At 37.4% G+C, this 22,543-nt stretch overlaps 1 protein-coding gene across 2 annotated transcripts in view; it reads right to left on the reverse strand.

The window, feature by feature from the left end:
• Window positions 1-22,543, reverse strand: part of DROSHA (drosha ribonuclease III) — a 138,067-nt gene that overhangs the window by 53,062 nt on the left and 62,462 nt on the right. For both annotated transcript variants that reach the window (XM_060191190.1, XM_060191191.1), the window contains exons 17-22: window positions 18,275-18,399; window positions 16,596-16,695; window positions 14,663-14,770; window positions 7,969-8,076; window positions 7,340-7,478; window positions 6,941-7,001 (exon numbers count right to left, since the gene is read on the reverse strand). In XM_060191190.1, coding sequence (XP_060047173.1) covers window positions 6,941-7,001; window positions 7,340-7,478; window positions 7,969-8,076; window positions 14,663-14,770; window positions 16,596-16,695; window positions 18,275-18,399 — 641 coding nt within the window. The remainder of the gene's footprint in view (window positions 1-6,940; window positions 7,002-7,339; window positions 7,479-7,968; window positions 8,077-14,662; window positions 14,771-16,595; window positions 16,696-18,274; window positions 18,400-22,543) is intronic.

Here is a 22,543-nt window from a genome sequence, read left to right on the forward strand (position 1 = left end):
GGATTATCTTATGTTTTATTAAAGAATAATGAGACATCTAGTCAAATAATAGCTGCTTTGAGTCATACACTATTTGAATGAAGTCATACTGGCATAATTTTTACTTTGACTTCTTTTGTAAACTTTCAGGGGAACAGAAACTATGCCTAGGATTTTAACAACCACAGCATTAGACTATTTTTCAGTGTGTTAAAAATACAAGGTCAGTGTTCCAAAGTGTTTGCAATCCATTAAATAAACTTGGTCATATCCAGGATATGCTTTTCTACATGGACACTATGTCTAAACACTGGCAAGAAAGGGTACAAGTAAAAATGAAGATTAAGTATCACTTTAGTTTAATAATATACTGGACAATTCTTAAGCCAATGGTGTATCTGCAAGCTGTTATCCTTAAGGACTGCAGTAGCAAATCTTTTGTTGCAGTCTTTAATTGTTTGTATTTGTTCTAATCAGCCCCTTTATAAATACTAGCAAGCTTGAAGATGAGATGTTTACTGAGCAGTAAACACTCCATTTGCTTTTGAGAACTGAATCAACAGAAGCATTATGAAATCTAGATTAACTGTAACATTTATATAGCACATTTGGTTCTGAGGAATTCGAAATGCTTTATAGAAAAAAAAAACACAATGGTTTGGACCTCCAAGAGTTATTGAGTCCACAGTGTCATTCACCCTATGGAAACTATCTTGGAGGATCCAAGTCTAAGGTAAATCTGATGGATGGAGTGAGAGTTCAAACTGTATTTTCTTTTGAGTCTCAAGCAGTTATTAAGAGTTAGGTCAGCTGAGCCTTCAGGAATTCCTTCAGTTCATTACATCTACCAGGACACTTGGGCTGAGGAATGGTCACAGAGTTATACCCAATGACCCATGGATCCCAGATTGAGATTTTAATTGAAAAAATCTACTCGGTAGAATCAATACACACACACACACACACACACACACACACACACACACACACACACACACTCAATGCACTTCATTACTCTATTTCTTCAGTACAAAATACATGTAACTAACTGAAAACATATGTGCAACTACTATGTCCTTAAACGCAGTCTTTAATGAACACTCCATATGCATCTCCACTAATCAATGGATTCTTACACATTGTGTCTAGTGATGACTCTCCCAATCAAAATGCAAAGCAAAACAAAATAAGACTACTTGATTCCCTTATTCCATTACCAGTCTGCTGCTGCTTCCTTTCTCCCACAGGTCTTATCATTAATACATGGATTACTTGAATGCCACCAAATGCCTAATCCTTCAGAGACACTTTCTGTGGTAACATTTTACCTCCAATTTGCATAAGTTAAATACAACTATCCCATTGAGATTCACATGGCTAGACAGTGACACTTCTCAAAATGGTGGCATCACCGCTTGAGACAATGCCACCATGAAAGTTAATTATTTTTGTAGCTTTTTGCAAGATAGAGAAGTTCTTATTTATTAATTTTAAGTCTCTGTGCCTTCCTGTAAATCCTACCTGCTCCCAAGTCAGATTAAGTAAAACACTAACCAGTCATTTAAGCCTCTGATGGCTCTGACCACAGCCTCCTTAATGCCTGTTTCCCTTTTTCTAGTCAACAAGTAAATAAGATGGGATAAAACCTGGCACTCATCACTTTAATACCTTTTCTACTGAGCCTCCATTCTATGAAAGGCACTTGTTGCAAAAGGAAATTAAATAAAAAAGGAAAGAGCAGGTCCACAAACTTTCAAAAATGCTTACAGCACAGGAAAGAAAACAGCCCAAAACACGAATCACAACACACAGGAGAACCTGAACTGTACCATAACACAGATGTCAGCAGGACTGTGGCAGTATGTCACAGGGCTACAAGTGCCCTCTCCAGTCCACCTTCAGTGCCAGGAACAGATTCCCCAAACAGCATGCTTTAGCATACTTACTCGCTTTATCTTTTTGCACATCTACGATTCTGAGTAAGTTTGCTTTGAGAGGAGAACTATCCACTGGCATTGCAGTCTGATAGTGTTTGCTTTCAAAACAAAGATTCACAAGGAGCAGGCTGCTGCACCCCATTTAATGACAGCACATGAAGAAACAAACAGGGGAGAAGGTGAACTGTTTCCAGTGACCTCATTTATTCAAGCATTCAGCTTAAAGCTGGGCTATATAATCCCTAAACAATCACAGGCCTAGCCTTAGCCCCAACACCGTTTAGTGTGAATGTTCTCATTTTGACCCTCACTGAAGCACTTAAGAGTCTTTACAGCACTCACAGCCTACTCCAGGGGTAAAGGCCAGCCCTCCTGGTGAGTGGGGACTGTCTGACTCGCCTTGGCATCACCTAAAAAGCACATAGTCATCTTAAAATCCAAAGCACTGGATGAAAGTCTGCTGAATTCAATGGTATGGAGCCCCTTCAGCATGGCTCCCAGGGCTGTGCACAGGTGGGAACTGCCAGAGCCACAGTCAAGCTGCAGCAGCAGGCTTGGTGGCCAAGGTTAGCAGCTTCTTTCTCAGCAGCAACTAGGGGTCAACTCTGCATCAGCAGAAAAGGAGCAGATGCAAGGAAAAAGCCTCTGAGAGCAGACGGTGCAGGCCAGGTCAAAGGATAAGAGAGAGTAGTACTTGTTGTACTCTATCCATGGTATTGTTTTCTTCAAAATGGTCAATTCAGAAAGAACAGTTCCTCAGATTTCATTTCTTCTGCCACAGGAGGAAAGCCACCTCTTTGTAATACACTAAAAGAAGACAGATTGGGAGGCCTGAACAAAGTTCTCAAAAGGCGTAACTTATGTGCAACCATTGCAACTGGGGTGGATGAGGCAAAAATAATGTAAGTGTGTGCTTTCTTCAATGACAAGTACATGTCTGTGGGCTATACTGCCTTGTTAATGGGACTGCAAGGGACTCAGAGCTGCTCTTATTAAAATACAGAAAGGGTCCTCCGGCAAGTCTATAATATGGCAGAGTGAAATGAAACCATGGCCACACTATCCCGGAGGGTGTGATTAAGAGCTCTTTTAATTAGACAGTTCTTTTCTGATCTTAGACTCTCACAGAACTCCACGGCGAGGCCTAAGATCATCTTCATAGTGGGAGTTTAAAGTTTCATCCTGCCTTTCCTTTCAGTTCTTGACTGAAGAGGAATGAGACTTTTGGTGTGTGATAACCTCTAAAGAGAGCAACTGCAGGTAAGCCAATTTTGAAGGAAATTCCTGCATAAGGAAAAGGAAGCTGTGCCTGCCACGGCTGGGCATTCTCTAGGCCATGGAGGGCACTTATATCTAAATCTGCTCAGCCTACATTCAGCCCCTCTAATTCTGGATCCCAGGAGTGACAAGTCTGGTTATTTGGATTTTTCAGCTTCCTACTTTAAAAGGCAAGCCCCCCCTCCCCCAGCAATCACTTGTACAGCCGTTCAAAGCACACACAGATGATCTTCCTGAAGCAACACCACAGCCTCATCAGCCAAGAGACGTTTGCTTCCACCCTGTTCTCCAGGGTGTTAATGGGTTTATAAGGGCCAAGTCTTCTTCCCTCTCATATTCTTCAGAGACCCAAGACCACATGAAAGAATATTACTATATGAAGGTATCAAGGTATCTCTTAAAATCAAGGAATAGAATAAAGGAAGTTGGCATATGACACTTTCTAAATCATTATATCAGCTCAACATTATCCAAATGAAAGGAAGAAATACAACAGGAGAGGAAAAGTACAGACCAGTTATCTTATAAGAGGAGACATACAAATTTTCAATAGCACAACATGGTTATGCAAAAGCCTTTCATGCTTGAGGCTCTAAAGTCCCAGGTACAATCTCCCCTACCACCATAAACCAGTGCTGATTAAAGCTCTGTCCTCTCTCTATGTTACTCTGTATCTCTCTCATTAAAATAAAAGATAAAACATATTTTTAAAAATTGGGGGGGGTAGGGGAGATTCACCTGGCTGAGCATACACATTACAGTACTCAAGAACCAGGTTCAAGCTGTGAGTTCCCACCTGCAGAGAAGAAGCTTCGTAAGTAGTAAAGAACTGTTGCAGGGCCCTCTCTCTCTCTTTCCCTCCCTCTCTCTCTCCCTTCCCTCTCAACTTTGCTACCTCTATTCAAATTAATAAAACTAAATGTAATAAAAATGTTTCAAGAAAACACTGAATGTGTATCATATATAATTATAAACCAAGATCAAATTGGACATATTTCAAGGAAGCAAGGCTGATTTAATGACTGAAAATTACTATGTGATTGATATATAACACTGTTTAAGAGTAGAAAAAAAAATTTTAATCTCAATAAAGGAAAAACATTAGACAATATTCACTACACTTTTATGATAAAAAAAAAATTCAGCCACCTAGCAAAAGAAAGGAACTTCCTTAATCTAATAAAAGTTATCTAACTCTGGACTGGGAAGAAAGCATAGCATGTTATGCAAATGATTTGAAGTCTGAGGCTCTGAGATACTAACCAGGATCATTCCTCAGTACCAACATAAGCCAAAGCTGAGTAGTGCTCTATCTCTCACTCCTCCCCCCGCAGTAAAAAAGAATAATAATAATAAATATATATATTTAAGTTATTTAACTCCACACCTATAATCATACTCAGTAATGAAAATATGTTTTCCCCTTCAGATTAGGAAGAGTCCAGTCTCTCTACTTCCATTCACTACTGTTCTGGAAGCACTAGCCAGAAGAAATAAATAAAGAAAATGAAGTAGGGAGTTGGGAAGCCATTAAGAAACCATTAGAAATATGGATGGAACTGGAATGGGCTATGTTAAATGAAATAAGTTGGAAGGGAAAAGTCAGCCCCCAGTGTCCACCTGCAAGGGGAAAGCTTCACAAGTGGTGACTCAGGGCTACAGGTGTCTCTCTCCCACTCTACCACTCCCTTCCCTCTCTATTTCTGGCTGTGTCTATCCAATAAATGAATAAAGATAATTAAAAAAATTTAAAAAGGAGAAAGTCAGATAACACATCATTTCTCTCATCTGTAATTAATTTTTTACTTATTAAGCAAAGGAACAGACAAATGGTATACCAATCTTGAATTCTGACCAAGAATTGAGGTTACCAGAGGGGGATGAAAGGATGAAAGAATCCCAATGGGCTGTGACAACAGGGTATTGGTACTTTGGTGGTGGGGATGATAAAGTAACTTAGGTTTAAAAAGGCAAGAAAATATACTCCTAGCAGTCTGCAAGGTGGTCCCATGGATAACCCAAGTTCAATTCTTGGCATCACATGTGCCAGAGTGATATTCTTGTTCTCTCTAATTGTAAAGATAATGTTTTAAATAATTAAAAAATAAAATGTGCACTTGTTTGTTTGTTTTTTAAAAATTTTTTAAAAACTGTATTTTTTCCCTTTTGTTGAGCTTAAACCGCTGTGCTACCACCCAACTCCGCTAAAATGTGCACTTGAAGCATGTATGTTATAAACCATCAATATCTCAATAAAAAATTAAATTAAATAAGATAAAGTTAGGGGCCAGGCAATGGCACACATGGTAGAACATACCTGTTACAATGCACAAGGGTCTAGGTTCAAGCCCCAGTCCCCCCTATGCAAAGGGAAAGTTGAGCCAGCAAAGAAGCCATGTTGCTGGCATTTCTCATTTTCTCTGTTCCCCCTCATCTCTCTCTTCATCTCAGTGTCTATCTGTAGCCAGTAAATAAATAACTAAAATGTAAAAAAGAAAAAAAATAGCTTTTCTTAAAAAATTAAACCCTGGGCGGGGAACCGATATAGCATAATGGTTATGCAAAGAGACTTTCATGCCCTGTTATATCTAACAAGTGAGTAAGGCATTGAAGTTCATCAATACAAGAACAATATACAAAAAAAGAAAATTCTCTGTACAGTTACAAGTGCTGGACTAGTGCTAAAGGTGTCTCTCCTCTGTTTCTCTCTTCTCTCTCCCTCTCTCTTATCCTTGATAAAAATAAGTAACCCAATTGAAAGTGGGGAAAAAGTTCTAAACAGATTTCTCCAGAGACAAATTATATAAGGTCCATAAACATGTGAAGATGTGGTGTATGGCACCAAAGTAAAGGACTCTGGTATAGGGGGAAGTGTTCAGGTCCTGGAACATGATGGTGGAGGAGGACCTAGGTGGGGGTGGAGGTGGGGGGGGGGTTAGAATGTTATGTGGAAAACTGAAAAACGTTACATATGTACCAACTACTGTATTTTACTGTAAAATATAAACCATTAATCCCCCCAATAAAGAAAAAAAGAATGTGAAGAGGTTTGACATCATTCATTAGCCATCGGAATAACACAAACAAAACTACAATGTGTACTCAGTGGAATATCTAGATTTAAGATTGACATCAACAAAGATTAGGGAAGAAGCAAAGAAATCATCACACTTGCATATTATCACAGGGAATGGAAAATGGTACAACCACTTGGAAATAGTCTACAATAGTCTACAAATTAAATGCGAAATAAAGTTATCAGATGACGCAATAATTTCACTTATATGCCTCCCCCCAAAAAAAGGTAGAAAAAAAAATCCACAAAAAGTTACAACAAAAATATTCAAAGCAATGTTAGTAGTAGTATCCAAAAAAAAAAAGAAAAAAAGAAAAACACCACATGCTCATCAACTGACAAGAAGATATCCATACTATGAAATATCAGTTGGCAACAAAGAGAAAAGAAATACTAATACACATTCCAACACGGATAAATTATGAAAACACTACCCTAAATAAGAGAGGAATATCCTGTGAATATAGAATGTCCATAATGGGCAGAAATGGGAAAGTATAAGGTCTTATGCTGAGGTGATAAAAATGCTCTAATTTTCAACAGTGATAATGGTTACAGTACTTTGTATACAATATCAAAACCACTTGCTGAACACTTGGAAAGGTTTAATTGTATAGCATATGAATTATATGTTGATAAAGTTGCTACGATTTTTTTTTTTTTACATTACCTAGAAGGAGTTGGGTCATCTTGGCCAAGACGTGACATAATATTTATTAAGGTATTAATTCCTATTAAAAAATAAACAAGTAATTACTATTAAAAGCATTCTAGCACTATCATAATATTAAAATTTATCTCATTCCAATTTGAATTCAAAACAAACCACTTGACTTAATATCTGCATATCTACAACTTACAGTTTTTTAAAAACACTTGATAAGAGTGAGAAATGATTTTAAAATTCATCCACTCTTAATACAATGCTCTCAATTGAATGTTATTATTACATGTGGATTAGGAAGCCCTAAAGAATAAGAGGATGAAACAGTCACCTAGGAAACCATTCTCACTGGGGATTTAATTTTCAACAAGGGACACTGGCCAAAAGAGAAGATTCCAAATATACCTTTCTTCCGCATGTGCATGTGATGAACTTTTCTGTCTCCATATTTGGGCTGCCGTATCCCACAGTTCGACAATGAATTCCTGGCATGATCAGGATTCATTCCAAAATTCAAGTGATGACTTGGGTGAGTCATGGCCAGCTAAAATGTCAATGAAACAACTTTAGTTTAAAATTAAGTGCAGGAGTCTTTCTATTATCTTAAATGAAATGGGACAGAGATCTATTCAATCAAATTTTAAGCCCAGTCTTTTCATCTTAATTTTATACAGTGTCAATTTTCTAGAACTTTAGTGCAAGGCCTTATCTGAAAAAGAGCCTAAAAATCCACAAATTCCAATAATCAGTACCTGTGAAAAAAGATCCAAATGAAAGAGGGGGATCAGGTTTTGACAGGCAAATTTTGGCTTTCGGTTCTCTCATTGCAGACAGCTTCAAAAAATGTGAGAAAAAGGATCTAAAAGTGGAGGCAGCAACCAGAGTAGAGTAATGGAGAGAGCCACTTGCAAACATTCTCATCATTTCCCAGAACAGAGAATTCACTGCCCCATCTGTAACTTGCAAGATGAATCATTCCTCTCTTGCTATTATGTGAGTTTTATTACGTGAGTTTACAGGAGAGTAATTCTTACCTGTAACAGACAACGATCTTGGAAAGTATATCCTATCAACTTGTCGAGATGCATCAGGCATTGGTGGTAGCGGATATGATGGGTCAAAACAGGCAGCATCATTGCGTGCTAGGGGGGAAAGAAAAATACAGTATGTTCACAGAAGCTCATTTAAAAAGCTTCATTTAGTTTTCAACAAACAAGAACCATTTTTACATCCCAAATTCCATCTCATAAAGTCTTGACCCTGTTTACTGTCCTCACAGTGCCGCCATGAATCTTCTAGGAGGGGTGGTGGGTGTTTAACATACAGTCTGGAATCGGAATGCCTACTCTGTGGTTCACTCATGATGGGATCTAGGGTGAGCCATGTAACTTGATGTCTCACTTTCTTTAATTATGTGATGGGAACAGACAATGTAGCACTTACAAGGATAATGGAAAGATTAAATAAACAAATCCAAAATAAAAAAAAAAAGTGCTCAGAGCAAGGCATGTTGGGCCTTGTTCAAGTGGGAAAAGTCCTGTTTTGTCAAAACTCAGCAGAGTCAACTCAAGGAATTCACAAGAATGCCAGTAAGTACTTACTTGTCTATCTTTAATAATAAAGGAATGAATTAAGGCTCATCAATTCTGAAACTTTGTTAGGGTCATGATACTACTGAAAAGCTGGGAAAAATGATTCTTAGAATCTTTAAACCAGGTGATATCCAAAGGTCATTCGAGGTAAAATACATAATGGCCTGACAATTTGAGGACAACTTTTATACAACTACCAATATAGTGAGGTAGTTGAGAACATGAAGCTTATTTTTGTTTTAAATATTTTTCATTTGGTTACAGATTCCTTATATGGAGATAATTTCATGAAAAGCATCTTTTTTTTAAAATCATGCTTCCTTAGAACTTAAAGAGAATGAAGAAGTCATTCTTATTCATCAGAACATGGAGGATGGGTACAGCTCACAAAAATGACTGACATGTGCTTTCTATCACTTTAGTCTGTAAAGTATTTTAAGCTGCCATTGTTTAAAAGTAAATGGGAATGGAATTGCTTGAAAAGAGAGAAATCAGTTTCCTATATTATTAACCCGTAAAGATTACTTCTCTCAAGCAGGATCTTTAATCAATAAAAAATCTTTCTTTCCAGTTCAATTCATTCATACATACTAAGCGCCTTCACACGCTCATGTGTGGAAGAGAAAAAGATGAAAACTATTATTATTTTGTCCTTAAGGGTTTGCAAAAGCAATGCCATCATGATTTGTATTGGTATTTTTTTCACTTACTGTGAATGGGTTACAGTATGCTATTTTGCTAAAGTATTAACTCAAACTGGTAAGTTGATTATTTGTTATACCTCCAGTGAGAGACAAATTACCTTTAAAGAAAATCAGTCCTTGCTCAGCCCCTACTGTAGTGGAAAAAGCTTCAGTGCTGTGGTGTCTTTCTCTCTCTCTTTCTCTCTCTTTCTCTCTAAAGAAGCTAGCCTTAGAAATGACACCTTAGAAATGATAAAATAACCACAATATGCTTTTTCAAGTACTCTTGTGATTAGATAAGTTATTATCCACAGTAAGCTCTGATCTGTCTCATAAGAGGCTTACTCCCTTTGCACTAACAAGCAAAACACAATAAAAGGCACAGTCCTCATATTGTCTCTCAAATACCCTAAGTCTTATTTCTTTAACCTCTCTTTATATGAAACAGCTATGCAAACCTTCACCACTTCTAAGCTTGCTCTAAAGAAAGTCATTCTCCCTACCCAAATAGGTCTGTTGACCAGGAAGGTGTAACATATGACTATCTAAACCATGTAGCCCAGACAGCCAAGTCAAATGGAAATAAAATTAAGCCATTTTTAAAAGATAGTTACTTAGGGACTGAGTGGTGATGTACTTGGTTGAGTGCAAGGAACCAAGTTCAGCCCGCCCCTCCCCCTCCCCACCTGCAGGAGGGAAGCTTCATAAGCGGTGAAGTAGTGTTGCAGGTATCTCTCTCTCTCCCCTTCTTTTTTAACATTTATTTATATTTATTTATTACTGAATAGAGACAGGAAGAAATTGAGAGGGGAGGGAAACATAAAGAAGGAAAGAGAAGAGAGACACCTAAAGTTCTGCTTCACTACTTGTGAAGCTATCCTCCTGCAGGTGGGGACCAGGGGCTTGAACCTGGAACGTTGCTCACTGTAATGTGAGCACTTAACCAAGGAAACCACCACTTGGCCCTTCTCTCTTGTTTTCTATCTCCCTCTTTTCCCTCAACTTCTCTCTGGCTCTATCCAAAAGAAAAAATAGATATTACTTTTAGAGTAGAGTGAAGGGCAAAAGTAGGATGGAAGAATAAACACACTAGCCTTTGTAAATCTGACTATGGAATCACAAAGATATTTTACATAATTAGAAAACAATGTTTAATCTTAAATATAGTAGTCTAAGTGCCCATACCCAGCAAGATATATACCTATAAAAAAATCACACACACACAAAGAATACTTCTAAGTAACTAAGTACTTCCTTCAATAAAAGGTTTTTTAAAGGTGTGTTAATAGAAAGGAGACCTTTGTGAACTTTCATATGCAGTAAGACAGCCTAGGATGGGGTTGGGAGGTAGCACAGGTGGCTGGCAGCACATGACTGTATAAGGACGAGGTGCAAGCCTCCATTCTCAGAAGCTTCATAAGCAATAAAACAGTGCTACAGATGTCTTTCTCTCTCTCTCTCCTCTTTCCCTCTTGATTTCTCTGTCTCTACCCAAATTATGAAATAACTATAAATAAAATCTAAAAGTAAAAAACACAGCTCATGTGTTGAAGTAGCTGGCACTGACAGGAGTGATGGACTTCACCTATACTTTGAAGTCTAGTGCTTCCATAGTTGGGGTTAATTCACTCTTATCAAAAGATATGTCACCTTACTACTGTTCTCAAATAAGGAAGAGTATAAGAAACAGCATAATATTCAATGCAAAAATACTCACTGGGAGTCAAAAGTAAGTTAGTTTACTCTTGTGACTCTCCCTTAAGTCATTTTCACATACATTAAGCTTCTGCACTCACAATTTGAGCCAAGGTGTTCTTATGTAATGAATGAGTCGAGGAGTAACACCTCCAAATTTTCTCAAGGTGGCATTTTTATATGTTGATGTATTAAGCTCAGTGAAGCGCTGAAATCACAACTCCAAGAATACTCATGTTGGTGAAGTAATAATGAAAATGCCAAGACAGAGAAGCAGATACTTCACCTGTTCATTTAATAGTGAGAGCTACAGAATGCCTTTAGGATGATAGGATTGCAGTGTATAAGGAATGGTTCTCACTAACACAAATGGGCTTCGTGATTTTGTCACTGTTTTTAATAGTCCCTCACCCACTACCCACATGTTGCCACGATCAGAATTCTTTCTCTTCCTTTTCTATCAACTCTTCAGGCTGCCTCATTCATTTCTATGTCAGACATTAAAAAAAAAAAAAAAAAAAACACACACACAAAATAATTCCTGCATTTATTATATGAAACCCAAGGCAGTAATTTACATTCTATATCAAGTCACTTAGATCTGAGGAAAATTTCACTGCAATCTTTAAAAGACTTCCATTAGGAGGACAAGAGAATGAAAGTGTAGCTTCTAAACAGATGGCAGTTTTCTTTGGAAGAGTAGGAGTCTTACAGTGGAAGGAACTATTATTAGATGAAGTATTCACCCATTTTAGCAGTTTTAATCAAGATGCATTTTCTTCAACCTGAAAACTTTTGCCAACCAACCTCAAAACAGACTTGTTATTTTAAGTGTGTGTGTGTGTGTGTGTGTGTGTGTGTGTGTGTGTGTGTGTGTCTATCCTTGAGCTATTACTAACTTAGATGCAGAACTAGTATAAGACAACTATGGCACAGCTGAAGAACACAAAATGATAGTGGACAGACCATTCACCAAGTAAACCCCATTTGTTCTACCAAAAAAAGGGAAAAGAGAGTGGGGGATATTATAGCTCAGTGCTTTACATATATGAGATGCTAAGGTTCATTCTCAACACCCAAAAAGGAGGGGGAGAAAGGGACAGTGCTTTAAAAAAAAATATATATATATATACATATATATATTCAGTGGAACAAAAGTGCCTTAGGGGCATTTAAGAGAAAGAAGAACAAGAAATCAAATCGAATGGGATACCTTCTTTACAACATCAATCAATCAGTTATTTTTAAATCTGTAAAAAATTAGGGCTCTATAGGATTCTATTTTAAAGTTAACCAACAACAGAAGCTTTTTTTTTTTTTTTCTTTTTTTTTTTTGCTCCAGGGTTATTGCGGGAGCTTGGTACTGGTACTACAAACCCATGGCTCATGGTGGCCATTTTCCCATTTTATTGGACAGGACAGAGAAAATTGAGAGGAGTTGGAGAGATAGAGAGGGAGAGAGACAGACAACTGCAGACCTGCTTCACTTCTTGTTGAGTGTCCCCTCTTGCAGGTGGGGAACGGGAGCTTGAAACTGGATCCTTGCACTTTGGACTATGAGTGCTTAACTGGGTGCACCACTGTCAGGCCTCCAACAACAGAAACTTAAAAGTCACTGAATTTGAAGAACTATAAGGTCCCTTCTATTTCTTAATGCTCAGTTTTATGATTTTTTTTTTTTAAACAACCAGCCTAGACTTGTTATTGAAACCACCAGACTTTGAGCAGGTAGTTGAGCACTCTGCTCACTACCCTTATGCTGTCTGCTTTAGGATGACCCTATGCTGCTTTTGCATAGGGTGATCCAGCTTCAAGTGGTGCTAAGAATCAATGATAGCAAGTATGTAAGATAGAAAAGAAAACAAAAATGGCCACTGGCATAACAGCTAAGGTGGGTGCAGTTGGTTAACTCTGCACATGATTTTTCTTAAGCTACTTGCCAATGCCACAGCAACAGTAGTTCAGCTTAATACAAAAATAAATCCTTCTTAGCTTTGGGGGCTGGACAGTGGTGTAGCCGGTAGAATGCGCACATTACCGTAAGTGAAGACCTAGGTTTAAACCTCCAGTCCCCACCTCCAGGTAGGGAAGCTTCACAAGTGGAGGAGTATTACGGGTGTCTGTCTCTCTACCTCACTCCCTCTATCTTACACTTTCTCCCCCTTTATATTGTCCTGTTCTATTATAACAGAAAGAAGAAAAACAAAAACAAAAACAGGACACTGGGAATGGCAAGTCCAGGCACTAAGTCCCAGCAATAACCCTGACAGAAAATAAATAAATAAACTTAATTTTGGCTATATCATAGCAAATGGAATACATAGTAATAATTTTAATTATTGGACTAAATCCCACTGTTCAATATAATAATGAAATACCAATATTGATTTTAAACAAAACTCTTATTGTGATTAGCTAAACACACCTAAGAGTGTCTGAAGTTATTACAATATATGCTTCCAGCAAGGAAAATAAGTGAAAGTCTGACACAATTCTTCCAAAAGACTGCAATCCAGCGAATTCCACTACCTGACCTCAGTATGTGTCCTCATTTCCATTACTGTAATTCCCACGTGGCATGAACAATGCTAATCATAACAAAAGAGTCAAGAGTCAAAGAATTTGCTGGGGTTTGTAATCTTGACCCACAAGGAAACAAAGATATTTATTAGTTCCTTGAAAAGTTCTTTGATTGAGTTCTCCCAAAGAAAAATAAGCTAACATTTGGCTCAAATATCAAATTCATACTGATTCAGTTCATCATGGACAACTTTAGTTCTTTGTGCATTAGCTTCCAGGACTCTGCTTGTACTGTGACTAAAGTATGCCTTTTTATTTATCTTGTCTTATCTTACATTATCTTATGACTGAGAGAAAACCAGAGCACCATTCTGGTGCATGCAGTGTTGGGGATTGAACTTGGAGAACCTCACACATGCAAGTCCTGCATCTTTCCACTGAGCCATCTCCTTAGTCACTGGAGAACACGTGTAACATAATTAGATAGGTACAGGGGGCTGGGCAGTGGTGTACTGGGTCAAGCACACATAGGACAAAGAGTTAAGGACTCACGAAAGAATCCAGGTTTGAGCCCCTGGCTCCTCCTATGCTGGAAGGGGGAGTGAAACAAGTAGTGAAACAGGTCTGCAGGTGTCTTTCTCTCTCCCACTCTATCTTCTCCCATCTCAATTTCTCTTTCCCATAAAAAAAAAAAAGAAAAGAAAAAGTGGAAAAAATGTCCACCAGGGGGCAATAACCCTGGAGGTAAAAAAAAAAAAAAGTGCACTTGGAGAATAGGTTCACCTTCATTCAAAGTGCAGAAACACAACTCAGCATTTCATGGCCAGGTGGTGGTATACTCACATTACAGTGTACAAGGACCTAGGTTCAAGACCCTAGTTCCCACCTGCAAGGGGATCACTTCACAAGTGGTGAAGCAGGGCTGCAGGTGTCTCTGTCTCTCTCCCTCTCCTCTCTCAATCTTTCTCTGTCTCTATCCAAACATAAACAAACAAAAATAGAACTCAGTATTGCTAAGTATATGCCCCCCTCAAACCTGTGTACGTACATGAACAGGTAAATAAGATAGCACCAAAACTGTCAACTAAAACAAGACCCTACAGTTGAAAAACAATTTGTGGCTGATGTTCTATTTAGCTACAAGGTAATATGTTTTGTGATTCTTCTCAGAATTAGGAAAAGTTTAGTGCCAGCTGCTTTTCAAAGATAGAACTTTATGTTCTCCAAAGCACCAGTACCTGACAGACATCAGACCGGATGCCAGTTTTCCAGAATCCTTGGCTACTTAGCTCCACTGTTACTTCTCGCCTCATGGTATTCTTCTGACGAATTTTTTGGAGTGCTTCCTAGAAAAATAATTCATTATGATGAGCCTGACAGGTGTAGCCTGACAGGGGTAAAGCAATATTAAGTCAAACACCAAGTATTAGAAAATAAACTGAATTCACTTAATATGTTCCTTACATTTAGGTACTCAAACTTCTTCATACAAAATTACAGTATTTTATTTGCAAATGATGGTCATAATGTTTGAAGAACTGGGTACAGGCCAGTCTCTCTCCTAATAAGTACTTAAGCAAGCATCAAAGCCAAATATAATTCTGGCAAGTTCAAACAATCAAGCAAATAAAATGTTTTTTCATAGATAAAATAAACAAAGTATGGCATTTAGAATGTGAAAACAGAATATATAATTATACTTCTATCAAGTCGTAGGCTAGCCATATACACCCAAGAAAGATAATTAGTAAATTATGCTAGAATCCACATAATTCTAAAAATGTTATTTGTAACTCCCTTATAAAAATTGTTGCAACAAAGGTACATTTTATTTAAAAAAAACAATGATGCCAAATTCTTACAAGACATAAGAACAGACTTAGAGTTGGGAATATAGAATAAAAATTATGCAAAAAAATTTTCATGCCGGAGGCTTTGAGGTCCTAGATTTAATTCCCAGTACCACCATAAACCAGAGCTGAGCAGTGCTCTGGTCTCTCTCTCTTTCTGCATCTCTCTCATTAAAACAAAGTAAATAAATCAACTACTGCCCCTCAACTAATTAGCTATAAATTTTTTTTTATACTTTTAGCCCACACAGTCTCAATACAAATCTCACAAGAATTCAGAATGGCAAGAGCAATCACCATCACCACTTCCAATACCACTGATTACGCTCCTGCTATGCTGGCTAAGTGCCAGGGGAGGAAGGTTAAATAGAGTAGATCAGAAGTCTACACAGTTGCCTTTTGTCCTGGCTAAACCAACCAAGGGACATTTCAGTCAGTCTCTCTGGGCTTTGTTTCCTCCTTTAGAAAGAAACTGACCAGTCTGAGTCAAAGTAAGTGGACAAAGTTAAAAGTCAAATACTTTTCCCAACTTCAAAGTCTTGCTCCAACTTCAAAGGCCAGAATGAAAGCCCACTGAGACAAAAATCGATATTGCTACTGAATTCAGTTCTTCTTAAAATAAGGATTGAAGTGATTCTAGAATACACAGGATTAATAGTATACATTAGAAAAAAAAAAAAAAAAGAATTTGGGATGTATGACCTTAAAAAATAAGCTGATTCACCAGACCAACAGACACGTGGCAGATAACCTTAAGAACTTAAGGGTACAGGCAGTGGCGTATCCATTTGAGTACACATGTCACCATGTGCAAGGACCCAGGTTCAAGTACCAGGTCTCTACCTGCAGGGAGGAAGTTTCCTAAGTGGTGAGGCAGTGCTGCAGGTGCCTCTCCTGTCTCTTCCTCTCTTTCACCCTCTAACAAAAAAGAAAAAAGCTACCAGGAACAATGGAATCATGCAAACACCAAGTTAAAGCAATAATCGCAGTATAAAATAATAAATAAATACGTACACTTCTTACCTGAATAAAATCAAGTCATACTATGTGCAATATAATTAATGAGAAAAGGCTGATTTAGCAAGCTTTAACATTTAATTTATATATATATATATGACATCTCAGTGATAGAAATTTCTTGAATGCTCTTTAGTGAAAAAATACTTCCTTAAGATGCTAAAAAAAAAAAAAATCAATTATCGGCATATACTTTGAGCAAAGAAAAGTAGCATTTGCTAAAGGTATTTTTCTATCTTAATATAAAGTATACTGTTATACACTATAATCATGAAATGAATCTAAACTGCATCATAATACCAACCTCTCTCTGTGCCAACTTCTGCTTGTCTGTTTGTTTGACTTTGGGACTATTTGCTAGCAGGTGCCGAAGTTTCACATAACTCTTCCACAATTTCTGGTACCTTAGGGAAAGCACAATCCCACATCTTAGACAAAGAGAAGATAAATGGGAAATGCAACAAAGCCAGCTATCTTAACAGGCCTATACAATCATGATTTGTATTCTTCTGAATATTCTTAATAGCAGCAAACCTTCATTCTAAGGAAGGATATCATTTTGGGGTTCTGAGGCAAGATAACCAAGAGTTATCCAGAACCTAATAGTTAAGTTCATCTTTGCTTACTTGGGTTGAAAATTAGGTGTTCTTTGACAGATAAATCTCTTTGGAAAGAATCCCAAAGTTGACACATTATAGCCAGTAAGATATATGGCTTCTCAATGTTGCCTTTTTGAAAGTGACACATTTTTTAAAATACATACTTCCTGGTGTTTGTTGGGAGAGGGGGAATCTTTACTTAATAAGGATACAGTCAGTCTCTGGATATCCTGTATGGAAATTAATAGTTGGAGAGTACTAGGAAAGAGGACACCATTTCTGCCAATATTCAAGCTATATAGTTGTATCCTTTTTCCACCAGAGAGGGAAAAAGGCAAATGGTATGTATCAGTGTGAATATTCTAAGAATAAGCATATTTGCAATCAAATATATGACAATCTGGGTCATCTACAAAACACTGTTAAACTTCTTGGAGCATACACAGAGAATACACAGTCCTTTAGCAACAAACATTCTTGCCATCTGAGAGTCCACGAGAGTCTAATCACATACTGGCATATTTCTGCCAAGAAGGGACTTTTTAAAGTATATAGTGCAACTGTTTCTTTCTTGCTTTTAGCTGGGTCTCTCCTTTTTTTACTAACAGTTGCTTAGAGAATGGAGGCAAGAAAGAAGTACTTATACAGTGCCTTGTTCACTGCCTCATACTTCTCTCCAAAGATGGAAAAAAAGAACAAAGCCCTTTAGCCTCTTCTAATATATCAGTCAGAACTGTATTTATGAATTGAAACTCTCACATGCCCTTTTTTCCCACTATGAATCTTTTTTTTTTTTAAAGAAAAAAAATTAAACCAAGAGATGTTTTGTTTTACAACGTAGGGGATCCAAACACTTCTGGAGAATAAGTGGTACTATTTCCAATCCCATACATCCTCCTCTCCTAAAAAAAAAAAAAAAAAAAGTGAAAAGTAATGCTAATCCCAAGAGTGAGAAGTCACTGGCTTCTGCTTCCATGGACTCTTCAGCTATGATTAAGATATCCCCCAAACAGAATTCCATATGAATTCATCAGTGCAAGGAACCAATTTGACGCTACTTTCCATTAGAGAGCACTGAAAAAAAAAAAAAAAAAGTATCATCATGAATGTATAGGAAAAGTTCCTTAAGAATTAAAAGCATGTCAACTAACTTCATCCAAGAAATGTATTGAGTAATGATTTCCTCTAGTGAGATATGCAGAGAAAATAATTCTTCAGGAGCTACCAAAAAAATCTTTTCATTTGGTAAACAGAACTCAGAAACATGGCTCATTTTGGGTCTTAATTTTTTATAAGGGAAACATCCACTAAAGGGTATTCCTCTGCTAATTCAGTTGTTAGTAGAAGGTGAAATTGGCTAAGACAACATTGAGAAATATCTTACTGTGGATCTCCTGCATAACTCAACTGTGCAGGGCGTATCCCAAAGTGGACAATAATTGGAAAAGTAATCACATCAGGGTTGAACTGCTCACGATCCAGTTGATCAATGCGGACAGAGCTTGGTTTCTAGTGAGAAAAAAACAAATCAAAGCCATTTATTCCCATAAGGAGTCTTTAAGTATTGACTTAAACCTAAGTAGGGAAGAAATTAATAGGATTTTTTTTCTAGGAAAGCCTTAGCCCCAAAGGGAAAATGTCAGTTAAAAACCTTTCATCATAGCAACTATACTATATAAAAACTATAATGTCATCCCTGTAAATGAGCCCATGCCATTTGGCATAATGAACAATGATTTTGTCCTTTTTTGCAGTCCACAGAGAAACCTTTAAAAATTAAACTTTTAAAAGGACACCTAGTCAGATATAACTTTTCCTTAACCTCTCCAAAGACACAAGGGAAATATTCTACATCACAGGGAAGTGATGTGCTGCCTTTTTCTGCTTTAATTTCTTATTTCCAATGAATAGCTACCTTCTTCTCAAAATGGACAAGACACCTCTCTCTGTGCTTTCCTCGCTAGTTTTTAATAGACCCTGTGTATTTCATTAATTCCACCCCTTTTAAATTAGAAGGTTTGGTGGTACAGAGGCCAAATAACGCATGTTATTTCCACGCACACCATCTAACAGTTTGTTGTACTAACTATTAATCTTATTAATATTTAAAATATATAAAGTTCATATGTAGTTAAATAAAGCACTTGTAAAATTCACCGTATTATAAGCATATTATAAGTTTTTATACGCTGATATAAGCGTATAAAAACTATACTTGGGCTGGGAGATGGCGTACCCAGTAAAGCACAAGGACCCAGGATCAAGTCCCCAGTGCCCATCTGCAGAGGGAAATTTCATAGTGGCAAAGCAATGCAACAGATATCAATCTTTGTTTCTCCCTCTCTAGTCCCCTTTCCCTCTCAATTTCTATAAAAGGGGGCGGGGGGAGCTTCCAGAAGTGGACTGATAATGCCCTTGTGGTGAAATAAATAAATATAAAGCATACTTACTCTGACATCATATATGGCAGTTATGCTTTCTATAATTTCCAACTTTGTAACTATTTAAAAATGAACATATAATAACTTCACACTTATTAGAAAATCATTAGCTATCGTTATTCTAATTTATGACTTAATTTTTTAATTTTTATTTATAAAATGGAAACACCAAGACAACAGGATAAGAAGGGTACAGTTCCACATAATTTCTACCACCAGAACTCCATATCCCATCCCCTCCCTTGATAGCTTTCCTATTCTTTATCCCTGTGGGAGTATGGACCCAGGGTCATTATGGGGTGCAGAAGGTGGAAGGCCTGGCTTATGCAACTGCTTCCCCACTGAACATGGGCGTTGGCAGGTCGACCCATACTCTCAGCTTGTTGCTCTTTCCCTAGTGGGATGGGGCTCTGGGGAGGTGGAGCTCCAGGACACACACTGGTGGTGTCGTCTGCCCAGGGAAGTCCAGCTGGCATCAGAAAGACAAAGACAAGTATGGGATGATCACACTCATAAACAGAAGCTGAGAAAGAAGAACAGAAAGGGAAACTCAAAGCAGAATCTGACTGAGTTTGGAGTATGACTTTTAATTTTTTAACTGAATTAACATCAGGTACCATTATTTAAGTTTCAGTCATGCATCACTACATTACCACTAAAAGTACAATTCTACCCTTCGTAAAGTTTACTTGAGTATTTCTATGTCCTTTTATCCCTCATCATTACCAGAGCTTCACTGCTGTATCTTCATTGGCTTTTCAAGAGAGAAGGGGAGAAAGAGAGAGAGAGGGAGAGAGAGAGACAGAGAGAGATCACAACAACAGCATTTCCCTGGAGCTGGCCCTCGAGTCACCCAGGTTGCCACCTCCCAAGTGAGCCATCAGCCCCTCTCCACCTCTTGCTACTGCTCCTATGATAAAGCAGTACATTGATGGAGTACAAGGTTTCTTTCCTTAAAAATCATCTGTCAAAAAAAATTAATTAAGAAAATTGAGAACTATCCCATCTTACTGAATTGAGAATGAAACCCTGAATACCTACATCACAGTGACTAATATCAACATTGTCTTGCTTAAAATGGCTAAACTACCTGGGTTCAACCTTGGTGGAAATGAATGAATGAATGAATAAATAAGTAAATAAATGACTAAAATATAGAAGCAACCAAAATGTCCATTAATAGATGGCCAAGTAGAGTAGATGTAACCACAGGCTCCTTATGGCAGAGGTAAGGGGCCTGAAGAAGATGATCTCTTTTAAGTTCCACTTCAATCACGTACTTAGTTTGACAAGAATGGCTTGAAACATTTAATAAATCCCCTGACATTCTTACAACTGGGCCATCTTTCAAAGAAAGCAGTGTGCTGAGAAAGAAATCTCATGTCATATCCATTCTGCCCTTCTCTCAAAAGGACACATGAAAGGATGGTTTCCTCCTTCAAGTGTATTTTTAGATAAATATGAACATAGAATGAACTTCAATGTATCCTTAAGTCTGATGCCCTTTTTTTATTTCTGACTATGTCCTAATAGAAATATTTCACCCTGACTAACCTGGCTTGTTCATTATCTTCATAAATGGCCACATGGGCTGACAGATCACTTGGACAGTGAGCTGCTTTGACATGCATGCAACCCAGGTTCAAGGCCAGTCTCCATTGCAGTGAAGGAAGCTTCAGTACTATAGTCTCGGTCTCTCTCTCAAATTCAGCCCATAGTAGGAAAAAAAGAAAGACAGTGAGAGAGGAAGGGAGGGAAGGAGAAAGGGAGGGAAGGAGGAAGGGAGGGAAAGAAAGAGGGGAGATGGCCATGTATTATCCTAAATATGTGCAGCATAATCGTGTATGCAATTTCTTGATTTCCTGGGAATTTCATTGTATAGGGTTTGGAGCATTAACCCAGTAATGCTACCTAAAACTACTTACTGGCTTTCCTGACCAGCTCAATGATTCTACAATTGAACACACTCTTTGCATACAGAGTTTGCACCTGGACAAGCATCATAGACTTCAGAAGCACCTGGCTCAGAAACTAGTCCTTCAACATATGAGCTGGAAGATGATCAAGGTACTGGAGTAAATGCTATTGTTTCAGAAATAAACAATGGTGAGTCAAGAGCATTTGGCCCCATTTCCTGGAGTATAGAGGGTAGAGTGGATCAGGGCATTCTTATATCTTTCAAAGGCCTCCAACTGATTGCAGAGTTGTAGGAAAATATAACTATGCCATGAAAGGAAGCCTCTTCCATGTGAATGTGCCCATAATAAGCCCTTCAAGATGACAAAGTTTATCTCCCACCACCTTAATCCTACCCATCCTCTGACTCAGCTATCATAAACGAACAGAAGACATGCGTTTCACACAGCTGTTTAAACAAGAAATATTAAGTTCACAGTCATACTCTCACAGTGCTGACTTTTACATTTCTTTTAAAGTCACTTTAACAATTATTGGTGTAGCTTAACAACATCACAGTAAAAAATAAGAGGTTTTTTTTGTTTTAAATAAGCTTTATGTTTAAACACATTTTATTAAATGCTGCCACTTTCTAGATTTGTTCAAAATAATCAGTATCAGTTGGAATGTCTTATTTGCAAATAGCAACATTCTGTTTGTGCAGATGTTACTATCATGCTATACAAAGCTGGTCCAGAGATTTTATTTTTATGAATCAAGGCTATTAAACAAGTTGGCAGTCTTTTAAAAACAACAGCTTTGTGTAAATAGATTTGTTTCCTTACATGAAAATATTTTAGTTATCCATTTCTGGAAAACTTTTTCCTGACAAGAGCCAATATAAAAGAACTTTATGAAACAATAACATATTTTACAGGAAAAAAATGGATCATCTAATATTGCATATTAAACAGCATTTAAGAGAAAACTAGTTATCTTTTAATTCTTGTATTGCCGCTCCAAAAAGAAGCAAAAAAAAAAAAAAAAAAAAAAACACCACAAAATAAAACTAGATAAAGAATATTAATGGGCATTATAAGGTGAACCTACTAGAAACCAAAATAAATATCAGCAGTACTAAGTAATTATGCATTTTCCTTATAATTTTAAGAAGGCTTTTTTTTGGGTTAAATTAGCATAACCAATATGTTATTTACTCCTAGTCAGAGTACAAATTTTAAAGTCTTTCTAGAAGGCGATTTGTAGCCTGTATCAAAAGTCTTTCAAATGCAAATTCCAGCAGCTGAGAGCCACTC

Source organism: Erinaceus europaeus, chromosome 5 (genome assembly GCF_950295315.1).
Source record: "Erinaceus europaeus chromosome 5, mEriEur2.1, whole genome shotgun sequence".
In the NCBI taxonomy this organism is placed as follows: domain Eukaryota; kingdom Metazoa; phylum Chordata; class Mammalia; order Eulipotyphla; family Erinaceidae; genus Erinaceus; species Erinaceus europaeus.